General features: G+C 44.7%; 1 protein-coding gene and 1 long non-coding RNA gene across 2 annotated transcripts in view; both read right to left on the bottom strand.

The window, feature by feature from the left end:
* slc7a5 (solute carrier family 7 member 5) overlaps positions 1–12,908 on the bottom strand; it is a 13,991-nt gene extending 1,083 nt beyond the window's left edge. The window contains exons 1-8 of the mRNA XM_031875668.1: positions 12,093–12,908; positions 10,099–10,224; positions 3,545–3,650; positions 3,295–3,339; positions 3,058–3,181; positions 1,972–2,075; positions 1,735–1,831; positions 1,367–1,516 (exon numbers count right to left, since the gene is read on the bottom strand). Of these exons, the coding sequence (XP_031731528.1) occupies positions 1,367–1,516; positions 1,735–1,831; positions 1,972–2,075; positions 3,058–3,181; positions 3,295–3,339; positions 3,545–3,650; positions 10,099–10,224; positions 12,093–12,669 (1,329 nt within the window). The 5' untranslated portion in view covers positions 12,670–12,908. The remainder of the gene's footprint in view (positions 1–1,366; positions 1,517–1,734; positions 1,832–1,971; positions 2,076–3,057; positions 3,182–3,294; positions 3,340–3,544; positions 3,651–10,098; positions 10,225–12,092) is intronic.
* A 6,330-nt stretch (positions 12,909–19,238) lies between these two features.
* LOC116398903 (uncharacterized) overlaps positions 19,239–22,732 on the bottom strand; it is a 5,794-nt gene continuing 2,300 nt past the window's right edge. The window contains exon 2 of the long non-coding RNA XR_004213780.1: positions 19,239–22,682. This is a non-coding gene — a long non-coding RNA (uncharacterized LOC116398903). The remainder of the gene's footprint in view (positions 22,683–22,732) is intronic.

The following is a 22,732-nucleotide window of genomic DNA, read 5'->3' as shown; positions in this document are numbered from 1 at the left end:
GGACGTCTGGCTGTCGGAGTCTGGGGCGTACAGAGTGGATGGTGAAGGGAAGGGGGGGGGGGGGGGGTGGTGGTCCTACAACCAGGTCCCAATAGGTTGTTATAGCAGCAGATTAATGGCCGTCAACAACCACTAATGAGCGGTATATTCAAGTGACCACATGCTTTAGGCCATGTAGACTGACCGTGAACTTAAGGTGGCATGCATCTACCGGGTTGCCGATGAACGGTATCCGTTGACCAAAAGAGGTAGTAAATGTAACTGCGTGATTCTCTGCTTCAGATGTGTTGAACAGCAGGAATGTGACAAGACAATGAAAGGAGAAAGCAATAGAGTGGGAGAGTGAAAGAGAGGGATGGAGGTCAGCGGAGAGACAGTGCCACCACTGTCCCACCAGTCTCAGTCTCACACACACACACACACACACACACACACACACACACACACACACACACACACACACACACACACACACACACACACACACACACACACACACACACACACACACAGAGAGAGAGAGAACTGGGCCAATAGATCTATCTGCCTCTTTCACTTCACTGCCCTGACAGACTCTGCCTCTGACCGAAACACAACGTTGTGCAAGCGGATGGATGAGCAGAGTCATGGCAGCCATCAGGCTCTAGGGATGCCCACACACACATCCATGTGCTCTTACCTTTGGGATGACTCCATAATGCCTTCCCTAGCCCCTTAGCCTGACCATCACAACTAAATGCCTGCCCACAACCCTTACCTAAACCTTATTCTAACCTGAATCTTAAAACCAAGTCCTAACCCTCGAACAGGCCAAAATGTCCTCACTTTCCTAAACTGTCCTCACTTTGTGGTTAAAAACGTGTTGGTCCCCACTATGTAGCAAGTACACGCATACACACACATACAGCATCGCACACTGGCATACAACTTGCATTCAAACAAAGTGCAACAATGGCACAATGGTTCTCTGTGTTTTACTAGTCCTGCAGCAACTGGACTAGTCAGGAGGCATGGTGCGCTTCCTTTTACACACACACGCACACGCACACGCACACGCACACGCACACACACACGCACACACACACAACTACCCAGCAGGCCTCGACACCAGCTGACAAGCATCCAGCTTCTGTTCTGTCCTTTAATCTGCGATCAGTCTCTATTCATCCGAGCTCTGCTGAATGGATCTTTTTCTCTTCGCGTGAGACAAAGAAGAAACACTTCCTGCTGCCAAAGCTAACTCGAGCGGGAGTTGATGGCGACAAAGACCAAGTGAGACTCTCATGTCCACACGTCTCCGAATATCCTGTCCGTGCCCCTCTACGATCATCATCACAAAGTTTTTTTTAAATCAAGTTTGGCTCACCTTGATCGGCCGCTCCATCTCCGGCTTCTTATAGCGGAGCCACATCATCCCGACGATTGCCAAGGCGATGCAGAGCCAGTTGAAGAAGCTGAAGAAGTTTATGACGGAGAAGATGTCGTTGGAGAAGGCGTAGAGCAGCGTCATCAGACACTGGAGGGAACGAGAGAGAAGTGATTGGGTGTGAGAACCAACAGTCCTTTGTTTCCGTTAAAACATTGCTGTTGCTTTATATCTACACAGATCCAACAGCAGCATTATCCTAATACTTCGTTACTGTAAATCAGTTCCCTTCTGATTTAAAAAAAGATTTATTCGGCAAAGACATCTGTGTTTTAGCGTACTGTGAATTAGAAAATAGGAGGACATACAGTGAATATAAGTGAGGGCAGCGGGGTCAGCAGGGTGGGGTGGATCATTGACAGCAGACTGGGCAGGTGACCCTCCCGGGAACCCACGAAGAATAACCTGACAGGGGAGGAAAGACATGGATGCCGAGTATGAACACAAACCTTTTTGAGCTCTCACCATTTCTACAAACATCTATAGATAGTCTAATGTACTTATTTGTTTCTGGGTTCTTCTTTTCTTGTGTGTGTGTGTTTTACCTGGATGATGTGAACAGAGAGCCGTTGACCGATCCGAAGCAGGACAGGCCTACAAACACAGGGATGATCCACGCCATCGGACCCAGGTGGCTGTTACCAAAATCCTGCAGGACAAACACACACACACACACACATTATAGATAACCATAATAAGTCACGTTGAGTAGCAAAGCAGGGCCAGTCCCACCAGGAAGTGGAGCAGCATCGACAATGGCTTCACACAGTTTCTTTATTTGTGCAATCGACTCCTGTCTAATAAAATAAATTGCTCTTCTGTGTTCATACTCAGACAGAGGAGGGTTAAATAAAAGCTATGATGGCTTTCTGTGTTTTTCCCTCAAAGGGTAGCAGTGTAAAGACTTGTCGAGCTTATATATATTATACAACTATAGCATATCCAGAGGGAAGCCAAAGAGCTGCACTGTTGTACTGCTGGATTATCAGACAGTATACTCTATGTACATGTTGAGATATAGATACATATTCTACTATACTTATCCGTATTTTATTATACTGTACTGTTTTTATATTTGACATTCTATTTCATGGTATCCTATATTGCTGTTCTACACCATAGTGTTGCTGTTATGTAATATTATATTCCTACCTTTCCCCTTATACTATATCTCATATCATAATTTACTATATTATACTGTATTACATTACAGATTGTTTTGCATTATACTCATATTAGATCGCTATATTAATACAGACAAACACTAAGCACCATTACTTAATCATATCATCAGCCTGGTGTACACTGCTAACATGGACTTGACGCTATAATATCAGATCAAACAACTGTCACTTTACCTTGCTATTTTGTCTCCATATGCTCTTGTATAGCATTTCTATTTTCATCTTTTAATATATATATACACCTCTTTTTCATTTCTTTCTTTGACTTCCTCTGTTTATCTGTAGTATCGCTGTCTTTGTGCTGCTGCAACAACCGAAATTCCTTGGTGTGGATCAATAAATTTATCTAATCCTATGATTAGAAACCACCCCAACAGCAAAAATGTATTGACCGTATTTGGCCTTTCACACGAAAATAAAGTAGTGTGTGTGTGTGTGTGTACTCACCACGGCCACAGCCTCTGAGCCGAGCATCTGCTCGGGGGAGAGGGTGGTGAAATAGGCCAGGTTGGTCAGAACGTACACGACCGTCACTATGGGCAGAGAGATGATAATGGCGCGGGGAAGGTTTCTGAGGGAGACGCACACACACATTCTTAGTTACAGACGATCGATCGCTCGCTCCCCTGCAAACAAGTCCATATTTTATCATGAAACGAGTACAAGTTGCTCGTCAACACTCACTTGAAAGGCTCAATCATCTCCTCAGTGACCAAATTCAAGTAGTTCCTGTGAGCAGAAGAGGCAGAGACATCGTATGTAGCGAAACAGATGCAATGCACACTGTATAAAAAACTGAAAGCAATCCAAAGTAATGATTCATGCTGTTCGTTTCCATCCTTCCACCATGAGGGGTCCCGACCTCAGCATTCGCCTGATCCTAAATAGCAGAGTGGACAGTGAGTGACACAGATAGGTCGATGCGTGAACTCACCAGCCACCGTAAGCAAACAGGCCGCTGTAGAGCGACATCCCCAAGCTGCCAAACTCATATCTGGACCCCTCGAAGGAATTTTCTGGAAGGAGACGGTCTATACCACCTGGAGAAAGAAACAAGGAAAAAGAAGTGGGTTAGGACCAAAAAAAATTAAATCCACCTGTCTGCATTATTGCATTACCGAAGGCGAGTTTACCAGTCAGTCTGCAGAACCCCAAAAAGCGGAACAATAAACGAAATAAACCTGCGGTTGCCCAACACACATCACAAAGCCTCGGCTTAAATCTGTCTCCGTCTGTGGATCAGGGAGCGACTCCAGAATGTGACGGATTTAAGATGGGCTGAGACGGTCAATAAGTGACCCAGACAGTGGAATCGACCCGCGGCATTGCAGGACAGACGGAGGAAAGCTTTGTTGCCTTGCTCGAGGGCAGGGCAGCAGTCGTCGAGGGATGCGAGGCTATTACTATCCAACTTCAATTTATCAGCTGTTTTTTTTCCGGATTTAGGACATTTTGGACACAGCCCCCATCTCCTCTGAACTAGAGATTTGCTGCCGGCCACATTCCGGACGGAGCAGCTCCCCACAACGCGCACACACATTCTCAGACACAGTGACGGTTGCTAAACCAACAGCCTGGGGCAGTGTTGGTAAATGGGAGGGTTAGCTCTAAGCCGGCGTGTAGCGTGGGAAGCGCCCGATTACAGCGCACTCCGTTTGACTAACCGCCCCGATGTGCGTCCTGAGGTCCCGTTGCCGAGCCTGGTCAGCGCTGGTCAGCGCTGGTTAGGCCGGGGGTCTCTGGGTCCTGGTCTGCACCCTTTCTAAGCTTGGGTCAATAACTGAGGTTCCTCGTGGTTGTTTCAACTCGTTCAATGAAGCATAAAAAAAGGTTTCCATCAGTTGGGTTGAAGTAATTGAATTGAGGAGTCTTCAAAAGCCAGATTGGTGTGAGGTGTTGGGTGTCCGCTGATAATTCAAGGCGTTCTCTTCAAATGTCTTGTTTCGTCTAACCAACAGCCAACATCCAACATTTTCATTATACAGCTAGAAAAGTCCACTCAGTAGAGTGCAGATGGAGGCGAGGGTAACAAAAGCGTGGATTCATTTATCTCGTATGGCTCCAAACTTTAGTGGATTATAACATATCGGGTATGGAATTAATCTGCAGATGCTCTGGTTCAAAATGATCGATAGATTATTTATGAGCCACGATAAAGGCCACCATGTGGCATACAACAGACTTGGTAAGGCTGTGTCAATGATGGTATAAAACTGCCACTAGAGATCCTTGAGCATACAGTCATAACTGAGTACAACAAATATCCAGCTGATAGGTCAAATAGAGATTAGCTGTGGACAGACGCGCGCACGCACAACCGAACACATGATCTGAACATCAGCGAGGCTTGAGCTCAGAGGAACACCTTATTTGTTCCTAACCTTTACAGCTTGATATTGTGCTCATGTCTGAATCATCACTGACTTACTTTTATGAGTGGAAGACTCATTAAGAGTTGCATAGTAAAGAATTTGTGGCGGACGAACAAACATGTCCAACAACTCTCTGTGTGTTAATTCTACTCTTGCACTGCAATTTACGGGTTTATTCCTTCTTCTGTTGCTCCCAGATCACTTTCCACAACACTGGTCAGGAAACACTCAGCCAGTCACATGATACCAGTGCCAGGCAGTGAAAGTGAGACACACACACACGGAATAAAATATGCATGCACCACCCAGAACACACACACAATCAAACGGTGCAGACGTACCAACAAAGACTGAATGAGAGAAAACCTGATTCCTACCGCTAGAGAATTTAGATTAGGTCTGGTTTAATAATGGGGTTAAATAGAATTTAATCACTTAAAGTCAATTTGCATTAAAAAAGTAAAGTGACTGTTTACTTAAATTTAAGCTGGGCTAGCCGTCTCCAAATGCTTCAAGTCTTTATGCTAAGCTAGGCTAATAAGCTCGTGGCTCTCGCGTCCTACTTCTCGCAGAGAGTGGTGTCGATCTTCTTGTCTAACTCTCTGAAAGAAAACTGGATTCCTGAACTGCTTATTTTTTTTAACAATCCCTTTTTTGTCCTCATGATCCCAACGTCATTAGGGTTTCTCCCCCCCCCATCGTCCAATCTGATGAACTGAGAAACGGTCCTTTTGTGTTGACTGAAGTAGAACACTTTACCAACTGCAGTTAACTTTTAGCATTCTGTGGTTGTCTTGCAAGAAAAACCAGACGAAAAAATGCCAACTGCAAAAATCAAGTATTTTCAACATAAAAAAAGCAGTGCGTTGTGTGTTTTCAACATGTTTGTAGGCCTGGTTTTTGCACTGCACTGTTGGTACTTTTTGTCGGCTTTCCAGCACACAAATTGGTGCACGAGAGGAGAAACGAAATGAGAAAAACAGGCGAACAGTTAAATGCAAGGGGGCACACAAAACGCTCTTATTTTTTTAATTTTCATGTCACCTGATCATTCCAACGGCACGGGGCTAAGTGGTGAGCGAGAGTGGCGTGAAAACCCTGCTTTGTTCCATGAACGCATCATAACAACGGCTTGTGCATCCGCAATCCTCGGTCTTCCGGTGTCCTCTTTTTTTTTATTGATGATGCTGGCACGGAGGGTTACGTCCTGCTAGGAGGCCGTTGGCTGTGTGTTCAATAAGAACTTTTTGGCCAAGGCACACGCTGCTAGATCTTTGATATTGTTTCGTTGTGTCGCGGCCTGGAGGCTACGCGTGCTTGGCAGTGACCGAGTTTGCTTTCGGTTCAAAGAGGCCGTGGATGAGGTTAAGGACAACAAGAAGGTGAGAATCAGGTGGCCTGAAGAAACCATAAAGTAAATCAGATAGAAGTTTACGTAGCTGCTGCTCAACAAGAGATCCGTCTCTGTGAGTGTTTGCCTTCCAGAGGCTTTACTGCTGCTAATCAGATCACACCGTCCTCTAATCCGAGACGCCAGCAGACTCTGACCTTATGAGCCTCAGAGCTCAACGAACACACACAAACAACATCACCATGACGACGAGACAGAAACTACTGCATCTCTACCTGATAACGCAAAAATAAGAGCTGCACCATTTCACAACCGCCATCTAATTAAATATAGGCAGAATGACTTGTTAATTATTCCTGTAACAGCACCCATTACTTAAATTCCCCCACTTTTCCGGTCAATTCACTTCTCCACATGATGCACTTATTTCAGAAATTCAATGCCCAGTAAACAGCCTGTATTATGTGTCGCTTTCTGAATCAGATGGCTTGGTTATTACAATAAATGTGCACTCTTAAAACACCTATAAATCACTCAATAACCTCCCCTTCCAACAGCCAGTGAGGGCCGCAGCGAAGACGCCCCGTCGCAGTGATTGTGTTGATGTAATCGCAGCCACGCGCTCCGTCTTTGTCTGGATCTAGGTAATCCGAGGTGTCTCAGATAAACAGTTATTAGAGGCGCTGTGATGAAAAGGGCTGCCGTTAAAAAGATTTAGGATTTCTGCGGGGGCTAAACACGGGCAGCCGAAGTAGCACAGCAAAAGGACGAGAGTTACAAATGAGTAGAATTACTCTTCACGCTGCAGCTGCACACCTGAGCGGCTATTAGACGGGCAGGGTTTGCATTGTGTTCACGTGGATTGAGGGGGCGACTCAAAGAATGAGTTAATTTCCTTTATTTGGAAAGTGTCCCAAGCACAGGACGTCACTTTTTAAAACTCGATAAACCTGCCAGCCATGAGAAAACTTCTACAGCTACAGATGCATGATTTGCACTATTGTATGTTTGTAATGGTGTGTTGTCTTACGAGTATTACATGTACCTTCTTGGCTGAAGACATACTTCCACTGAGGACAATAAAGTCAATCTATCCAACTTCTAAAGTTTCTCTTTTTTTACCCAAAGGAGAAGAGAGGACCTGCTGTGATGGCCCAAAACACTTTTACAGAAATCCTTTTTTGTTTTTGTTTTTTTGGACCGGACAATGCTCCATACATATGTAGCAGCAGGTTTAACTTTTATCTGTGATCCCCGAACCCTCTGCTGCTGATCTCTGCCAGTGAACAACCCACATACTGTACCTCTTCCACTCTCTCTCCGTATATAACCTCTCTCCCCCTCTCTTTCACACCCACCTTTGCCTCTCTGGCCCCCTCCCTCCGCTTCATCTATCTTTCTGGTCCACTTGTGAACAATTCCAGACAGTATTGAGGGCCTGTTTGCCCACCAGTCAGCTGATCCGAGACCTGTGACCTACGCACAAACAACCCACTGTGCGTGTGTGATGAAGGACTAAACTTCGATCTGACTTTTCAATCAATAATCTACAACTTTTGTCTTGATTTGTTTGATCCTAGTGACATAATGAGGGCGGCATCACGTTCCAGCAACAAGGTAAAAGTTGGTCTTACTGTCACATAGTTTCACCAAACATCATTTTCTCTTAGACTTCTATACAATCAGACTTTTTTTTTTGCAAACAGAGTCGTCTCCCCCTGATGGCCATTAGAGAGAATGTAAAGTTAAGGCTGAAGGTTCATTTTTCAGACCCGGAGGCTACGTCCAATTCTTTTTTACAGACATATGATCATATCATGCAAAAAATGTTTTGATTCCAATTCTAAATTGTATTCAGCACGTTAACACTTTTTGGTTGTTTAGCTAATTTTCTAGATGGTTTTAGATGCTTTAACCTCTAAAAACTGTAGGTTTGGTGCTGCACTTCAAGTTAAAGTGACAAAACTGCTGATTTTCAAAGCCGGCTAGAGTCAATGTTAGGTGTCAGGACAACGGGTGAGGAGGTCAAAGGTGAGCTCCACAAGCACCCGTCAGTCTCTGAGACCTCCACCTCACTGTAAACTCAGTGACATTTCACCTTCGTTGCTCAAAGAGAGATGCCTTTTGAGAGAAAAAACATAATCGACAACACTATTTGCTTTGTGATAATATTCAATCTCACGTCTCACGCCGAGTCATTCAGGTTCAACAAACGGACTTGTTGACTTCCCATGTATTGGATTTTCTATATACATGGACCCAATAAACCCCCAAAGTCTTGGTTCTTTCCTCTAGAAGGCAGAGTTTGATGTTCTTGAGCTCACTTCCTGTCTGCGATAGTTACAACACTATACCTTCTTGAAAAAAAAAAAAAAAAACACCCTTCAATGGTCTGATGACTACAAGTGAATGGGACACAAGTCCCTCCTAGGGTCGCACGGACTGTTTGAGTGTTTGCGTGACTCGGACGTCTTGCAGCCAATAAATAGATTTCCAATGAAAGGAGCTGTGTTCTGCTCGAGGGCCATTGTCCGGTCTCCGTGCCGTCCTCCCGTCTTTGGCTGCACTTCACAACATCCTGTGGCCTTAATGAGGCTTCGGGCCCGACTCCGGGGAGCTAAACACCGGCTACTCCGCTTCCACTCCAGATTTACTTTGGTCAGAAGGGTTGGAAATTACCCACCAGCCAAATGCGGATTGGGTCGATTTTGGAATCCACCAGCCAAAGCAACAGGTGGACAAAACAAAGTTAATTTCAAACACGCTGCAGGAATTTGATCAGATATCTCAGAAGCGGTGCAACACAAATTAAAATTTAGGTTTTTGAGCAATCGTGTTTTGCATATGAGATTATGGTTGTCTCGGTCAAATTAGCTTCACAGAAACAAATTGCAAACAACAAAAAACAATCCGACGGATTTTTCTGTAAACTTGAAATAAATGCCTTCAATTAACTCATTTCAGTTTAGTATTCCCCATCAGAGCATGAGAATGTCTGTCTATGGGATGCTCCTTCCCTGGAATCCCATGGAATCTGCATTAACAAACTATTTGCAGAGCGGAATTAACCCCTCACGGTTTGTACTTTTATCACACATAGGAGAAATTAGTCTTCAAGAATTTATACCAGAAGTGGTATATTTTTCACCCAAACCACAATCTTTTCCTAAACTTGGTCAAAACCTGGTCAGTTTGTTGCCTAAATCCACAGATGGATTATTGAACGGCCTTCCCGGGCACAGGCCCAGGGGCTTAAAAATCTACTAATTGTCACTCAAAGAGACACGTATCAACCAGAAAGAGACTCAAAAACAACAATAAAGTCTGTGTGTCTTGCTCCTATGTAGGACAGGTGGTGAGGCCTTTTGCCTCTTAATAGAAACATCTGCCTGAAACTTGCATACATGCATACTCACATGTGTACTTGTTGGTATGCTGATTTTATGATAAAATGCTGATTGCTGACTAATTAATAATGTTGCCAGACAAGTAGAACAAATTGTATAAAAAGGTCCCTTGCCAGTAGGACAGAGAAGTATGGCTCTTTTTTTATACTAATATCACGCTTTTTTTTTTTTTTTTTTGAATGACAAGGTATTTGAAATTATTCAGAAATTCGATAAATGATATTGAACTCAACGTGCTTATTTCATTTCATTATGGTGCTGATGCACACATCTTATGGGTTGCATATACTGTATGGCCATTGAAGACGTTCATGACCCTCGGATGGAACCTTGTGAAGTATGTGCCTGTGCGAGGTACCTTGTCCGATCTTGACGAAGCCGATGATGATGATCATCCCAAGAGCCAGCAGCTTGCCCGCGGCAAAGATGTCCTGCACTCTGGTGGCCGCCTTCACACTGTAGCAGTTCACAAAGGTCAACAAGACTGCAAAGACAGAGAGAGAGAGAGACAGAGAGACAGTAAGTGGCATCCTTGAGAAGTAGCTCTCTGAATTCCACGTGGTGCTTCACTCAGTCTATTATGCAACAGAGGATTTTTTCATTGGGTACACAAACAATTGACTTTTCTGCAGCCGTTTTTAGTCGCTTTTAACAGTGTTTCCCCGAAACCCTCTTTCATTTTGTACTCAAATTTGAGATTGTGTAGAAGCGTGCATGCCTGTGTGTGTGTGTGTGTGTGTGTGTGTGTGCGGCTCTAAAAGCATGCTGGGAGCTGAAGAGGAATCCGCAGATTGGTTGAATAAACACTTCCCTCTATACACCCCTCTTTGATTTTACCCACACATGTGGAGTGATGGTAACTGAAGCAGCCCCCTGAACCCTGGACCCCATTAAAAGTGATTAACCAAAGCAGCAGGTTCCCTTCAAAGCTGCTAAATCAGGTCGGGGGCCACGACAGAAAGACGAGACGGAGCACAATGAGGCTCTGTTTTAAAAGAGACCACGACAAAGGGGAGAGGGAGCCTGAGTACAGTAGATGCACACACACATTCACACAGGCATGCACATACATAGCTGGCTGTTATGTGGGCAAATGTGTACATGTGTCTGTACATGCATGCACAAAACATACGCACGTGCGCAAGCGAACACACAGAAATACCTCGATCTCGGTTACACAATTTCAAATTCCCAGAGAAACGGGTCAAATGGAACGATAACTCTCACCAAAATAGGCCGACAGGGCTGTAGATGGATGTGTGTTTGTGTGCATGGAGATTTGGCTCTCAGGCTCACCGTGACCCTGACCACCACACTGCCTATACACGTGCCTATACACACACACACACACACACACACACACACACACACACCTGAGCCCTCTCAGTCTATGGCTTTGTCATGTGGCCTCAGTCGGGATTTAGCCTTCAGTCAATCTGAAGATTAGGTGTTAGGGTTACTAGCTGGCAGCACACACACACACACACACACACACACACACACACACACACACACTCATATACACTATGTCAAGTGGCAGCATATATTCAGATACAGACGCAGTGTGTGACTTGAAGCGGGGGGGCTTTGAGTGATATTAAATGTATGGCATGTTTCTTCATCGCATTTAGTCTGATTTGCATACTTATTTTACTGTTTTACACATACAAAATATATATACTAGCAACAAATTGTATTTTTTAAGGCCTATTTATTCTTCAAAGAGAAAGATGCAACAATAATTAAGTAGGCCACAACGTATAATACACAATAATAGCATATTTTAGCGTCGTTGTTTCTTAGTTTTGAAAGTCATAGACAGACCAATAAAAATGATTATCATTATTCCATAAATATGGAAAAATATAACATATCACTACATATAAATAACAACAAATAGCACGTATAATAAAATTAAATTACTACTCCTAATGGGTGTAATTTAACGAGACAATTAGCTGGTGATGCGCGCGAGCATCCTTTGTCATCAAGGGGCTGATGTAAAAACGCGACAATTGTACGCCACTCTTCTTTGAGGCTGCACGCGTGGGTGGACACATGTGTTGATGTGCGTCTCTCAACGGCATCACACGTGCGCCGTAAAGTATTACACACCGGCGCTTTCTAGTGCAAAACCTATGCGAGTCGGTAAATCAATCTAATCTGTCTGTGTCAGAACTAACACACACACACACACACACACACACACGCACACGCACACGCACACACACACACACACAGGAAGTTTAATTTAAGCCGTTTGTATTCCTACCGCTGGCACAACAAACAAAGCAACATCTCAAAGTTGCATCATCCGCGGGGGGGGCAACGTGGCTCGGCTCGCATACTCACGGATGCAGAGGCAGGCCACGAGTTTGGCCCCTTCCTCCGGCACCGGGCACACGGGGAACAGGGGCTTGAGGAGGTAGGTGGCGAACACGTAGGCGACGATGTACTGCGAGGACGGCCGGATGATGAGCAACTCGATCCAGAGTTTGAGGAAAGCCACCAGGGAGCCGTACACCTCCAGAATGTAGGCGTAGTCCCCGCCGGACTTGGTGATGGTGGTCCCCAGCTCCGCGTAGCAGAGCGCTCCCACCGTGGAGAACACCCCGCACACCGTCCACACCACCAGGGACAGACCCACCGAGCCGGCCTCCTTCACCACGCCGGACGGCGTGACGAAGATGCCCGAGCCGATGATGGTGCCCACGATGAGGGCCACGCCGTTTATCAGGGTGATGTTCTTTTTCAGGACGATCCCGCCCTCTCCCGCGGCGGCGGCATTGTTGGGGTCGCCTCCCGGCGCTCCGCCCTGGTCCCCCTTCTCCCCGACGCCGCCCGGCGGGGACAGCATCTTTTCCGTGACTTGCTTGTCCTCTTCCCTTTCCGCAGAGGAGTTAGAGGTTCTCTTTTTTAACCCCGACATCGTTGGCTCTAGTTTCCTCTTCCTTCACACTAGCACGGTGTGGGGGACACACAAAGCTTCTCGCTTTGCCGGCTCTCTCCGTCCTCTCTCTGTCCGTCCGGTGCGTGGTCTGATACCGGCCGGGCTCAACCACGAGGAGTCCGCGGTGAGTCTGCTTGTGAGAGTCAGAGCGACGTGCCTTCTGGTATCCGCGTGCGAAACTACTATGACAATTGGCATGTGGCCCTCCTCCGTCAAGGCCAGCCCCTGCTTCTGGTTCGGCGTCTCCTCCTCATCATCAAAACCCTGCATCACTTTTGCACCTTTTCCGCACTCTAGCGGCGGAAGGTGGTTCTACATCTCTCTGTGCTACACCTCACCCCCACCACCACCACAACCTCCCAGTGATCTGAGGTTGATGGACCCCAGTAGATGCTGTCTTTATGGCATCATCTCTGCATAAAACAACATGGAAGTACTAGCAATACAGCACAGAAGCTATATTTACTCAACACTATAGAAGCACTTTTTCCCACCCAGCCAGGCACCCAAACCAGCTGGACTGGTATTATAGTGTTCTGTCTGTGAGAGCCTCTGACCCTGGGTTGAACATTGCGTTCGATATGAAAAGTGAAATACCACCCTATTATCGGAAATTCTAGCCCACTTTTTGATTTTACCATGTTCCCATCAGTTTTGAGAGTTTGTCATCATTGAATCAAACACATCACCATCAGGGCTACAGGGGACTGAAGCATATTTCGGCATCCCCCTGGTTAAAGGCGGGGCACGCCCTGGGCAGGTTAACACAGATCTGTGTGTAGACAGGCAACCATTCTCACACCTGCAGGCAAATTGGAATAACCAGTTCAGCTAAACCGCCCTATACAAACAGATGGCATGTACACCAGATTAAAACAATATATACAGGACAAAAGCTCCATTTTTTAAAGGCAAGTTCCCCCCCTAAATCCAGAGATTCTGCAAATATTGGAAAACAATAGAAACATGCAGTAAGAGAAGAAACTACGCTTTCATTCTTGAACGTATTGATTTGCACGTTTCTCTGTAATTTCTTCTCTTTCGTCACACCTAAAATGTATCTTCATATAATACTCATTCCAAGATTTAGTCTGTCAGCGATTAACTTCATTAATTAACAGTGGATGTCAGTATAGACCCTCTGTTAAAAAACTGCACTTCAGGGTTTTAATTCTATAGGCAACAGAGCTTGTGATCATGTTCGGTAAAGAAGGGCTGATTTAAGGAACAAGATAGACAAGCAGTTAATTTTAACTGTCACTCTGGCCACATCCAGCCACCCAACAATGCTGGTAAAGGCTGCTTAACCAAAAGCATTTTTTGATTAGGGAATTAGAGAGGAGTGGCAGATTATAGGGCGAGGTTTTCAGTGTGTGGTTGGAGTGTGGCCTCGCCTTTTGTACTGGAGTAAAAATTTTGAGATGTGGCGGTGTTGCAAATCAGTGTCCTGGATGAGTTTAAAGGGACGACAGACACCAGACAGTTGACTCTCAAACCACCTCTGTGCCAGGCCCACAAGCTCACCAACACACACACACACACACACACACACACACACACACACACACACACTAAAACATCAAACTCCATGAGCCAAAATGTTAAACCTGGAAGTCCTGTTGTAGCCTCCCTGTCTCATATCACGGGGAGACAGAGATAAAAAGCATAATGCATAACGCATAAGCGTCTATATATGAACACGAATAGTCTCAAAGTGGAAAGCCCCCCCCTAGAGACAAACACATAATGTTCTTAATACTTCTGATACATACAAACACATCCACTGACAAGAGCCACAGACAGACTATTTCCTTTGTTGAGACGAGGTGGATAAGGTCAACATTTATTGGTCGAATGCAGCCTGAAGGAGCATCCTTCCTGATATTGCCTCTCTCCGTCTACGCAAAGCCTGAAGAATGCAGGACCTTCATCTCAGGTTGAGCCACAGATCAAGACACACAAACGTGCCTTAATCCATGTCTGTCGTCCCTGGCTCATCTAACTGTGTCTGTCTGTCTTTGTAAACCTGTACAACAGACCCCATAGGCCCCCGAGAGACATGGGAATAAATTAAGGAGCTTTTTTTTGGGCCACTGTGGGAGGCTGACTTCTGTCTGTCCACAGCTTATCTCTCATTCTGCTGCTGCAAACTGCATAATATTTTGGGTGGATAGTTATGGCTGTGCACCCAAGGACCTCTCATGGTTGCGGTGACTTACGCTTTCTAAAAATAGCTTTTATTGCCTGTTTTATACTGCCATTGACTGCCTGCTGACTTGTCACACACTACTCTTGAACTGGCCCTAACCGACAGGGGCCACTAGTGATCACACAGCTGAGTGCATCTCCAACTAAATTAACTACCAGTACACACACTGCTGTACCACCTGGCTCTTATTATTGTGGTGGTCTGTTTGGCTAACCGCTAACAGCTAAATTAACTACCAGTACACACACTGCTGTACCACCTGACTCTTATTATTGTGGTGGTCTGTTTGGCTAACTGCTAACAGCTAAATTATATACCAGTACACACACTGCTGTACCACCTGACTCTTATCATTGTGGTGGTGTGTTTGGCTAACCCCTAACAGCTAAATTAACTACCAGTACACACACACACTGCTGTGCCGGCTCACCTTTATTGCTTTGGACGGTGTGTCTGGCTAACCGCTAACACTGAGTGCACTTTTCTAATTTGATATGAAGCTAACAAAACCCTTTTTAAAAAACTTTGATGTACTGCAGACCAGTTTCTACACACCAATTAGCTAAATTGCATGGGTCAAAGTCCAGGTTTGATTTTGACTCCAGTCTGTTGAGCATGAATCAATTTGTTGCTGTCTCCATCTTTTTCAACATCGGAAAAGATCAGTTGGAATAATGCACAATTTCATTCAGAATGACTGAATCATAAAAAATAGTTTGCATCCCAAGAAGCAGTTCATCATAAACGATAAGGCTGTTGGTGTTCTATATTTTATTGTCAACAAACCCCATTAAAGACCAAAACATCAATGAATTTATGATGGGATATTTGCACATCAGTGTATTCACACATTTGTGTGTGCAAGCATGTGCATACAAAGGCTCTGTGTGTGCAAACATCATTGTGAAATTACTGTAATGTTTGGTATTGCTACTAAACCAGCCGAGACTATGCTGCTTATGATTGGTGGCCATGGTGCTACTACACACGCTGCAATACATGCCACTATAGTGAGTGTAACTTTGTTAAAAATATTTAACACACCTGTTGTTGATGGGTGTTTCTTCTTCAAGCTTTAGTGTTTGTTTTATCTGCTGATTTTACGTCTATAAATAAGGCCACAAAAAAACACAGACTCAAAATAACCACAAAGAGACTCAAAAAGCCCACAACAAAAAGTACCAAGATGACTACAATGAGACACAAAACTAGAAGCCCAATGCACCTACAAAGTGACTCAAAATAACAAAGAGATACATAACAACAACAAAGATACACAACACAATCACAAAGAGACAGGAAATGACTACAAAGAGTCACGAAACAACTATAAAGATGCAAAATGACCATAAAGAGACACACAACCACAAAGAGATACGTAACGACTACAAAGAGACACAAAACAACAACAAAAAGTAGCTAAACACCTATAAAGTCTCTGTGTCTTGCTCCTATGTAGGAAAAGTGAAGGAGCTTTTTATATGTCTGTGCCTAGGGGCCCATTTTCTCATAACCCGCCCATGACAAGAGCGTAGTGTTGCTGATATGGGAACCCTGCACCGATGGGAAAAGGTCCGTAAACAAAGCATCGACTCTGTGATGTGGGTGTGGGAGAGGTCAGGCAGCTGTAGTAACATCCACTGTTTCCAGCTTGTCTCCCATGGAATCTGTAGGTAGGCTGACCACTGAAACCATCAAATACACAAACACAGGACGCAGGAGTTACTGATAACCATGCAGCCTGTATGACTCTAGTGCTGTGAAACATAGTGCAGCCAGTTTGGATGTGATATTGTGAAATGAGGTCCACTCCCAAATGCATTCGAGCAAACCAGTTCAGATGCGGCATTAAAGTCAAAACATGGATCACGTAGGATGGAAGTCCTTTGTCTGAAATATCCGAAGCACCAAACAAACACATCAGATCAGAGAGGCTGAGGAGCGCAGGGATGAGGGAAACAAGAGGAAGAGCAGCTGGCTTGGAGTTCAGAGGCAAAAGGGCCTCTCGTTATGTTCCTGTTTATAGCTCGGCTTGTATGCAGAACACGAGGTGTTCTTGGGATTGTTGATCAAAAACGAGTTCCCTGAAACAGAGAACAGATGGACAGCAGGAAGACGAGTTCTCTAATTAGAATCGGCCTCTCTGCTTCACTGATGTCCGCTGGACCAGGTCACAAGAGATTTCACATACATGTGAAATACTATAAAGGCCTGTTAACTGTTCTGATAGTCAGCTAAGGAACCATCTTAGTCCATGCTCTTAGATAAGCATGAGAGCATGTTAGCAGGTTTCATCCTCTTTGGACCATCAATGTCAACGTATAAGATTTCATGGCAACCCGACCAATAGTTGTTGAGTTATGGTATATCAGTCTTGACCAAAGAAGTGGCTAAAACATTAAAAGATACATCAATGAGTCACATCGTTGCACTGGGTGACAAGTGCATTCATTACAATGAACACACACACTGAAGTTTATGTTGTCTCCATCACACATGCACCGACCTGCTGCTGTAACTGACCACTAGAGCGCCAAGCAGATAGTCCCCAACAAATACACAATTCACATGTTTACATCCAAAATTCAGAGCTTATCTTGTGCCTTCACGCGGCTCTCAGCATGGCGACGGCTGTGGGTGCTAACAGCGCTAACAGTGCAAACAACAGCAAACGAGCTAAAGGTGTTTACCTGAGGGGGAACCGTTGGGTGGGCACTATGCTAATGACACAACGCAGACAGTCTGGATGTAACCGCCATATTAGAGCGGTGCAAGCGCGGTCATTAGCTAGCTAGCGGGGCGGCGCTCACATTGACTTAAAGGATAGCGAGGCCGGCCCTGCTAAAGAATACAAAGCACTAACAAAACACAACACACATTTTCTGCTCAAGTGACTATATCTTTACATAGCAAATAGTTAAACTTAAAAAAAATGTGAACTTTATTGTAATCATATATTTTGTAGATGTTATATATGAAATGTATCCTCTGCATTTAACCCGTATTTCGGGAGCAGTGGGCTGCTGAGAAGTAGCTGGGATGGAGTTAGGGGTTCAGTGTCTTGCTCAGGGACACTTCGGCACAAGACACACAGTAGCCAAGGATCGAACATTTGCAGAGCAACGGCAGCCCAAAAGCGTGCGCCGCCCGGGAATCGAACCCGAGTCGCAAGAATGGGAATCTTGCATGATACCAGCAGCGCAGATGATATGTCACCGTTATCATATAAAAACATTCAAGTGACATTTTAGAAAATATTAAAGCCTTTTTCAAAAACAAAATGATATGTTGCACTTTAGATTTACCTCTTGAGTGTAGGGAATTCAGAAAGTATTCAGAGTAGTGCACTGTTGGCTTATAAGAAAGAACACATATTTACATTTTATAACGCTTTCTCCACTCGCCTGTCATCAGCTCAAACAGGACAACAGGCAGATGTTTACCTGTCAGGCAACATTCTCTCAGAGATCATTGGGAACCCATACGGGGGAAAAAAATGCTACACTGTATGTGTAAGCGTTAGCCACATTTCATTCCGCGGCACATGCATGCTTAGAGTCGCACACATTGTCCAGTTCAAAGGTTTGGGAGACTCCAGTCAGTCTGTCCATTCATACAATAAAGGGAAGCCCAGTAGAGACTGACTGGTGAGTCCCTGAAGACTCCGACAAGCCAAGCACAACACACAAACACACACACACACACACACACACACACACACACACACACACACACAGAGAGAAGCTTCAACCATCGTCTCTTTGGTGTATCAGGTGGAGATCAAAATCCCCCCAGGCCGTGTTAACAGTGTATAAAAGAGTGTAAACAACACACCCTCAGGACACCAGGAGTCTGGGCGGGGGCCACCAGACATCCCCTTTCAGAGCCAGGGTCTTCAAAGGTATCGCCGGGGTTAGGGTGGGGGGTGGAGACAGAGAGGCAGTGGTCGACGTTTTATTATTTTTTCAACTCTTTCTCAGCCTGGTTCATGCTCAGAGATGAGTCAGGTCAGGTGAGCCTGCAGGAGGGGGAACAACGGGGATGTATACATTCCTGAGAAACAGCAGCACCTTTGAAGGCCTCAGACTTCAGCTTGGTATTTTCCAGCATATCAGGTTGTGTTATAAGTTTACACAGATGTCATGACAACTAAAATGCATCATTGCAAAGCAGTCACCACTTTATATTTCTGCTCCTGTCATAGGGACGACAAGAAAAAGAGGCACAGATATACACGCTTTTGACATCACTCGTTACTTTATTGTTAAATATCATCTATTAATATATCACTTTCTATCTATATCATGACCCCACCCCCCCCAGGGGTCTCTTGGAGCAAAACACATCCTGGTTGCTCAGCTGGACAGGGGCCTGTAAAAGAGCCATCCAGGTGGAGCAAATCATGCTGGGAGGGGAGAAGGGGCCCCCAGTGAAGCCCTGCAGGGCAGGAATGTGGGCTGCCCACTATACAAACAAACAGTTAAAATATGCAATGCATACAGTGCACAGCATACACCTGCTAAAACATCACACGGAGCTGCAGAAGGCAAGGAAAGCTGCACTACGAGTGTATAACGGCAAGATGACAGCATTCTGTAATACCTATATGTTTAGAGAGGCAGACGTAATATAAGTCAGGAGAGGATGTAAAAATGTTGAACTCCTGAAGACCTAAAAAAAAAAAAAAAAAAAAAAAAACTTATTCTGAACCATCTATGATCATGTCCAACTGATTCCTGATGTTTTTTTCCAGCTTGACAGAAAAGGCCACGCAGACAAACATGTTTTTACAGATTGAACATTTTTTACTGGAATATTATGATATACATTGCATTAGAAGTTGTTCTTTTTTTTTTTTTTTTTCTTAAAAGGGCATTTACATGAAGGCACATGAAGATCATGGTGCACATTTCAAATACTTCAATACAAATACAGCTGAACAAGATGAAGGCAGTGCCGGGTCCCTTGTCTCCATTGTTAGTAAAAAATACATTGAACATAGATTATGTATTGCATCAGAACAGAACAAAAAAGAATAAAAGAAAAAAGGCAACAGAAGTGGCATCACACTTCCACACCAAGTCCACTCCTTCGGCGTCTATCTGGCAAATCTGCAGCCTTTCGCGACGACGTAACATCACTCGGAGCGCATCGCTAATCTTTTCGACGCATATCCAATTGAGTCTATTCAGTGTGTGTGTGTGTGTGTGTGTGTGTGTGTGTGTGTGTGTCTGATGCGAACGTCCATGCAGGAAAGGAGCAACGGCTATTTCTATAGCGGTGGAGGGCCAGTTTGGGCCAGTTGCATTGTTCCTCGGGGGGATTATATAGACGGCAGCTCTCAACCCAAACTGTGAGTTCACGTGTAGATAAACTGAGAAGAAGTCAGATACACGTGGCTTTTTAGTGCAATTATAGTTCCCCCGTCCTAAAGCATGTCTGAGAATCTGAACATATCTTTTCACGTACCGTTTCCAAATCAGAACTAGCATTCCTCTTCATCCCTCTCCCTGTCTCGTTCATCAAACCTCTTCTTCTCTTTTCTAATAGCGCTGCATGGGGAGAGTCGTCGGGCTGACAGAGCGACAGATGGCAGACTTCTTTACACGATGCAAGGTTGCGTCATCTCGCTCTTGTTCTTGCAGCGATATTGGATTAAGTGGGAAGAAAAAAAAAAAAAAGACGCACAAAGGTGTGTTTGGTTGACTTTAGGGTAGAGATTCTGTCGGTCTGGATAAATTGCATCAAGTGTCGCGCAAATAGAGCCGCAGGGAAAGAGGAACTTCCCACGAACACTCGTTACTATGCAAATACTTTCAATCCAGCCTCGGCACAGAGCCTTTATCTAGAGTACGGGACAGTATTCATGTTCGTTGTTTGTAATATCTCTGGTTTATAGCGGCCTTTAACGAACACCGTTTCCCATAAGCCTTTATCTCAGGCAAGTCTGGGATAACAATAAATGCTGGAGAAGATTTTTAGACAGCAGAGATTACGGCTATAAAACTGGGAAACAACTTCACAAGAGAACAAGTACTTCTGTTGCTGTGCTTCTTCATTTCTTTGGGAGTCGTACAAAGTCGTTTAGTATTACTAAAATCATTCATAAGATGACAATGTGACTTAGGATATGGAAGGAAAACCCCAGGAACACGCTGCATTGTTTCTCAAAGACGGATGGAAGACATCCTGAACCAGAGATTGCACTTAACAGTTGCAGACAGTGAAAGAAACTATAAAGATATTTTTAGACTCCGGCTAACAGGCGAGGTGATACACAAGGCTGCTGTGGTCAGTTGGTCCCACTCTGGTCAACCCGTCAATCCAGCCCTACCACAGCTATTCATTGAAGTATCCTTGACATTCAAATTTAAAACACATAAAAGCAGTTTGGACTAGTTCAGATACTCTACGTTACAGTATTTGCAACTCTTTCTCATATTGGATTCATCTCATCACGTTACTTTGATCAACAGGAAGCTAACAGAACCAGACGGACGGGTTCCCTCCGGATAAAGATGATTCAATCAGTTGAGCTGAAAGTCTAGTCGGTTGCCGGTTTACCTAATTCCCCCACCGTGTCCCTGAACTCATCGTGGCCGAAACACACCGGTGTGTTGTGGAAGCTCTGCCGCGTCACAGACTCGACCGATTCCTCCGAGACAACTTTGCGCGCTGAACCGCGCGGCGGAGACTCGCCTCGCATGTCTGAGTTGGAGCGACACAGAGAATATTTAAGGCACTGTGGTTAAAAAAAAAAACTAAAAAAAAACGCTACTTCCAATCAGAATGTTCTTAAAATGCATGTGTGCTACTGTAAGCTGGCATGTTTGAGAGTATTAGTTCTGAGTAGAAGGCCCAAGGCTCGGTAGAGGGATGTCGCATGTATCCTATAATCTCTTTGTAACAGATTAAAAAAAAAAAACATACATTCTAATCATCTTGTTAACGTATAGATGACAAAATGAATGATAAAACCCAACAACCCACCATATATTATTATTAGAATTTTTAAAGCCCTTTATGATATTCAATTTATTATGCATTGTGTAGTCTGTTAAAATCACCTGGGCTTTCTGCTGTAAACTAGCTGCAGCCTCCTTGTATAGTCAGAAACATCACGAGCAGACTCTGCTGTAGTACCGGCTGTGGCCAGCACACGGTGCTGTTGAGTTCTGGCCTCAGCCGTTCTCCAGACTGAGCTGCAGCTACAAACCCCACGGACAGTAACATGTAACGTATAATAAACACAATTCCTGTTATCAAAGTTAGTAAAACCACATATTCCCCCCCACAGCAGCCATCCCTTATTAGTTATTGGTCTGCGGCACTCAAAACCAAAATCGGAAAAAAAAAACAAAGTATCCCTACACCCTCCATGTAAAACAGGTTTGTAATAAAAAATAAATGGATTCTGTTCACTCCTTCAAAGAAAAACAGCAATAAGTAGAACTGAAGATCCTGTGAGGAAACTTTGTCATACTTCAAAATATGTTTTCTGCTTCAAATGAGATGAGAAACCTTTTGTAGTGACGGAGTTAAAAATAAAAGATGGAGTGTGGACAGTTGCTCACAGAGTGAAAGGTAGTTCTGGTCCCTGTGAGTACCGGGTCCAGCGGCGTCAGTGGGAGTGCTTGTCGCCTGCAGCCTCCTGCAGGAAAGGAGTGAAGGAGGAGCGGACGGTGCGGCCGCAGGGCGACTGCTGCACGCGGAAGTTGTTCACCATGCTCTTCTGTACGTCCTCCTCGGCAGAGGTGAAGAGGAGGCTCCGGAAGACCGCCAGCTAAAATAAAAATAAAAATAAATTTTAAAAAAAGGGGGGGGGGGGGGGGG

The sequence above is a fragment of the Anarrhichthys ocellatus genome, unplaced genomic scaffold (assembly GCF_004355925.1).
Source record: "Anarrhichthys ocellatus isolate YVR2014 unplaced genomic scaffold, GSC_Weel_1.0 scaffold93, whole genome shotgun sequence".
Classification (NCBI taxonomy): domain Eukaryota; kingdom Metazoa; phylum Chordata; class Actinopteri; order Perciformes; family Anarhichadidae; genus Anarrhichthys; species Anarrhichthys ocellatus.
This window is presented reverse-complemented; position numbering and strand designations above follow the sequence as displayed.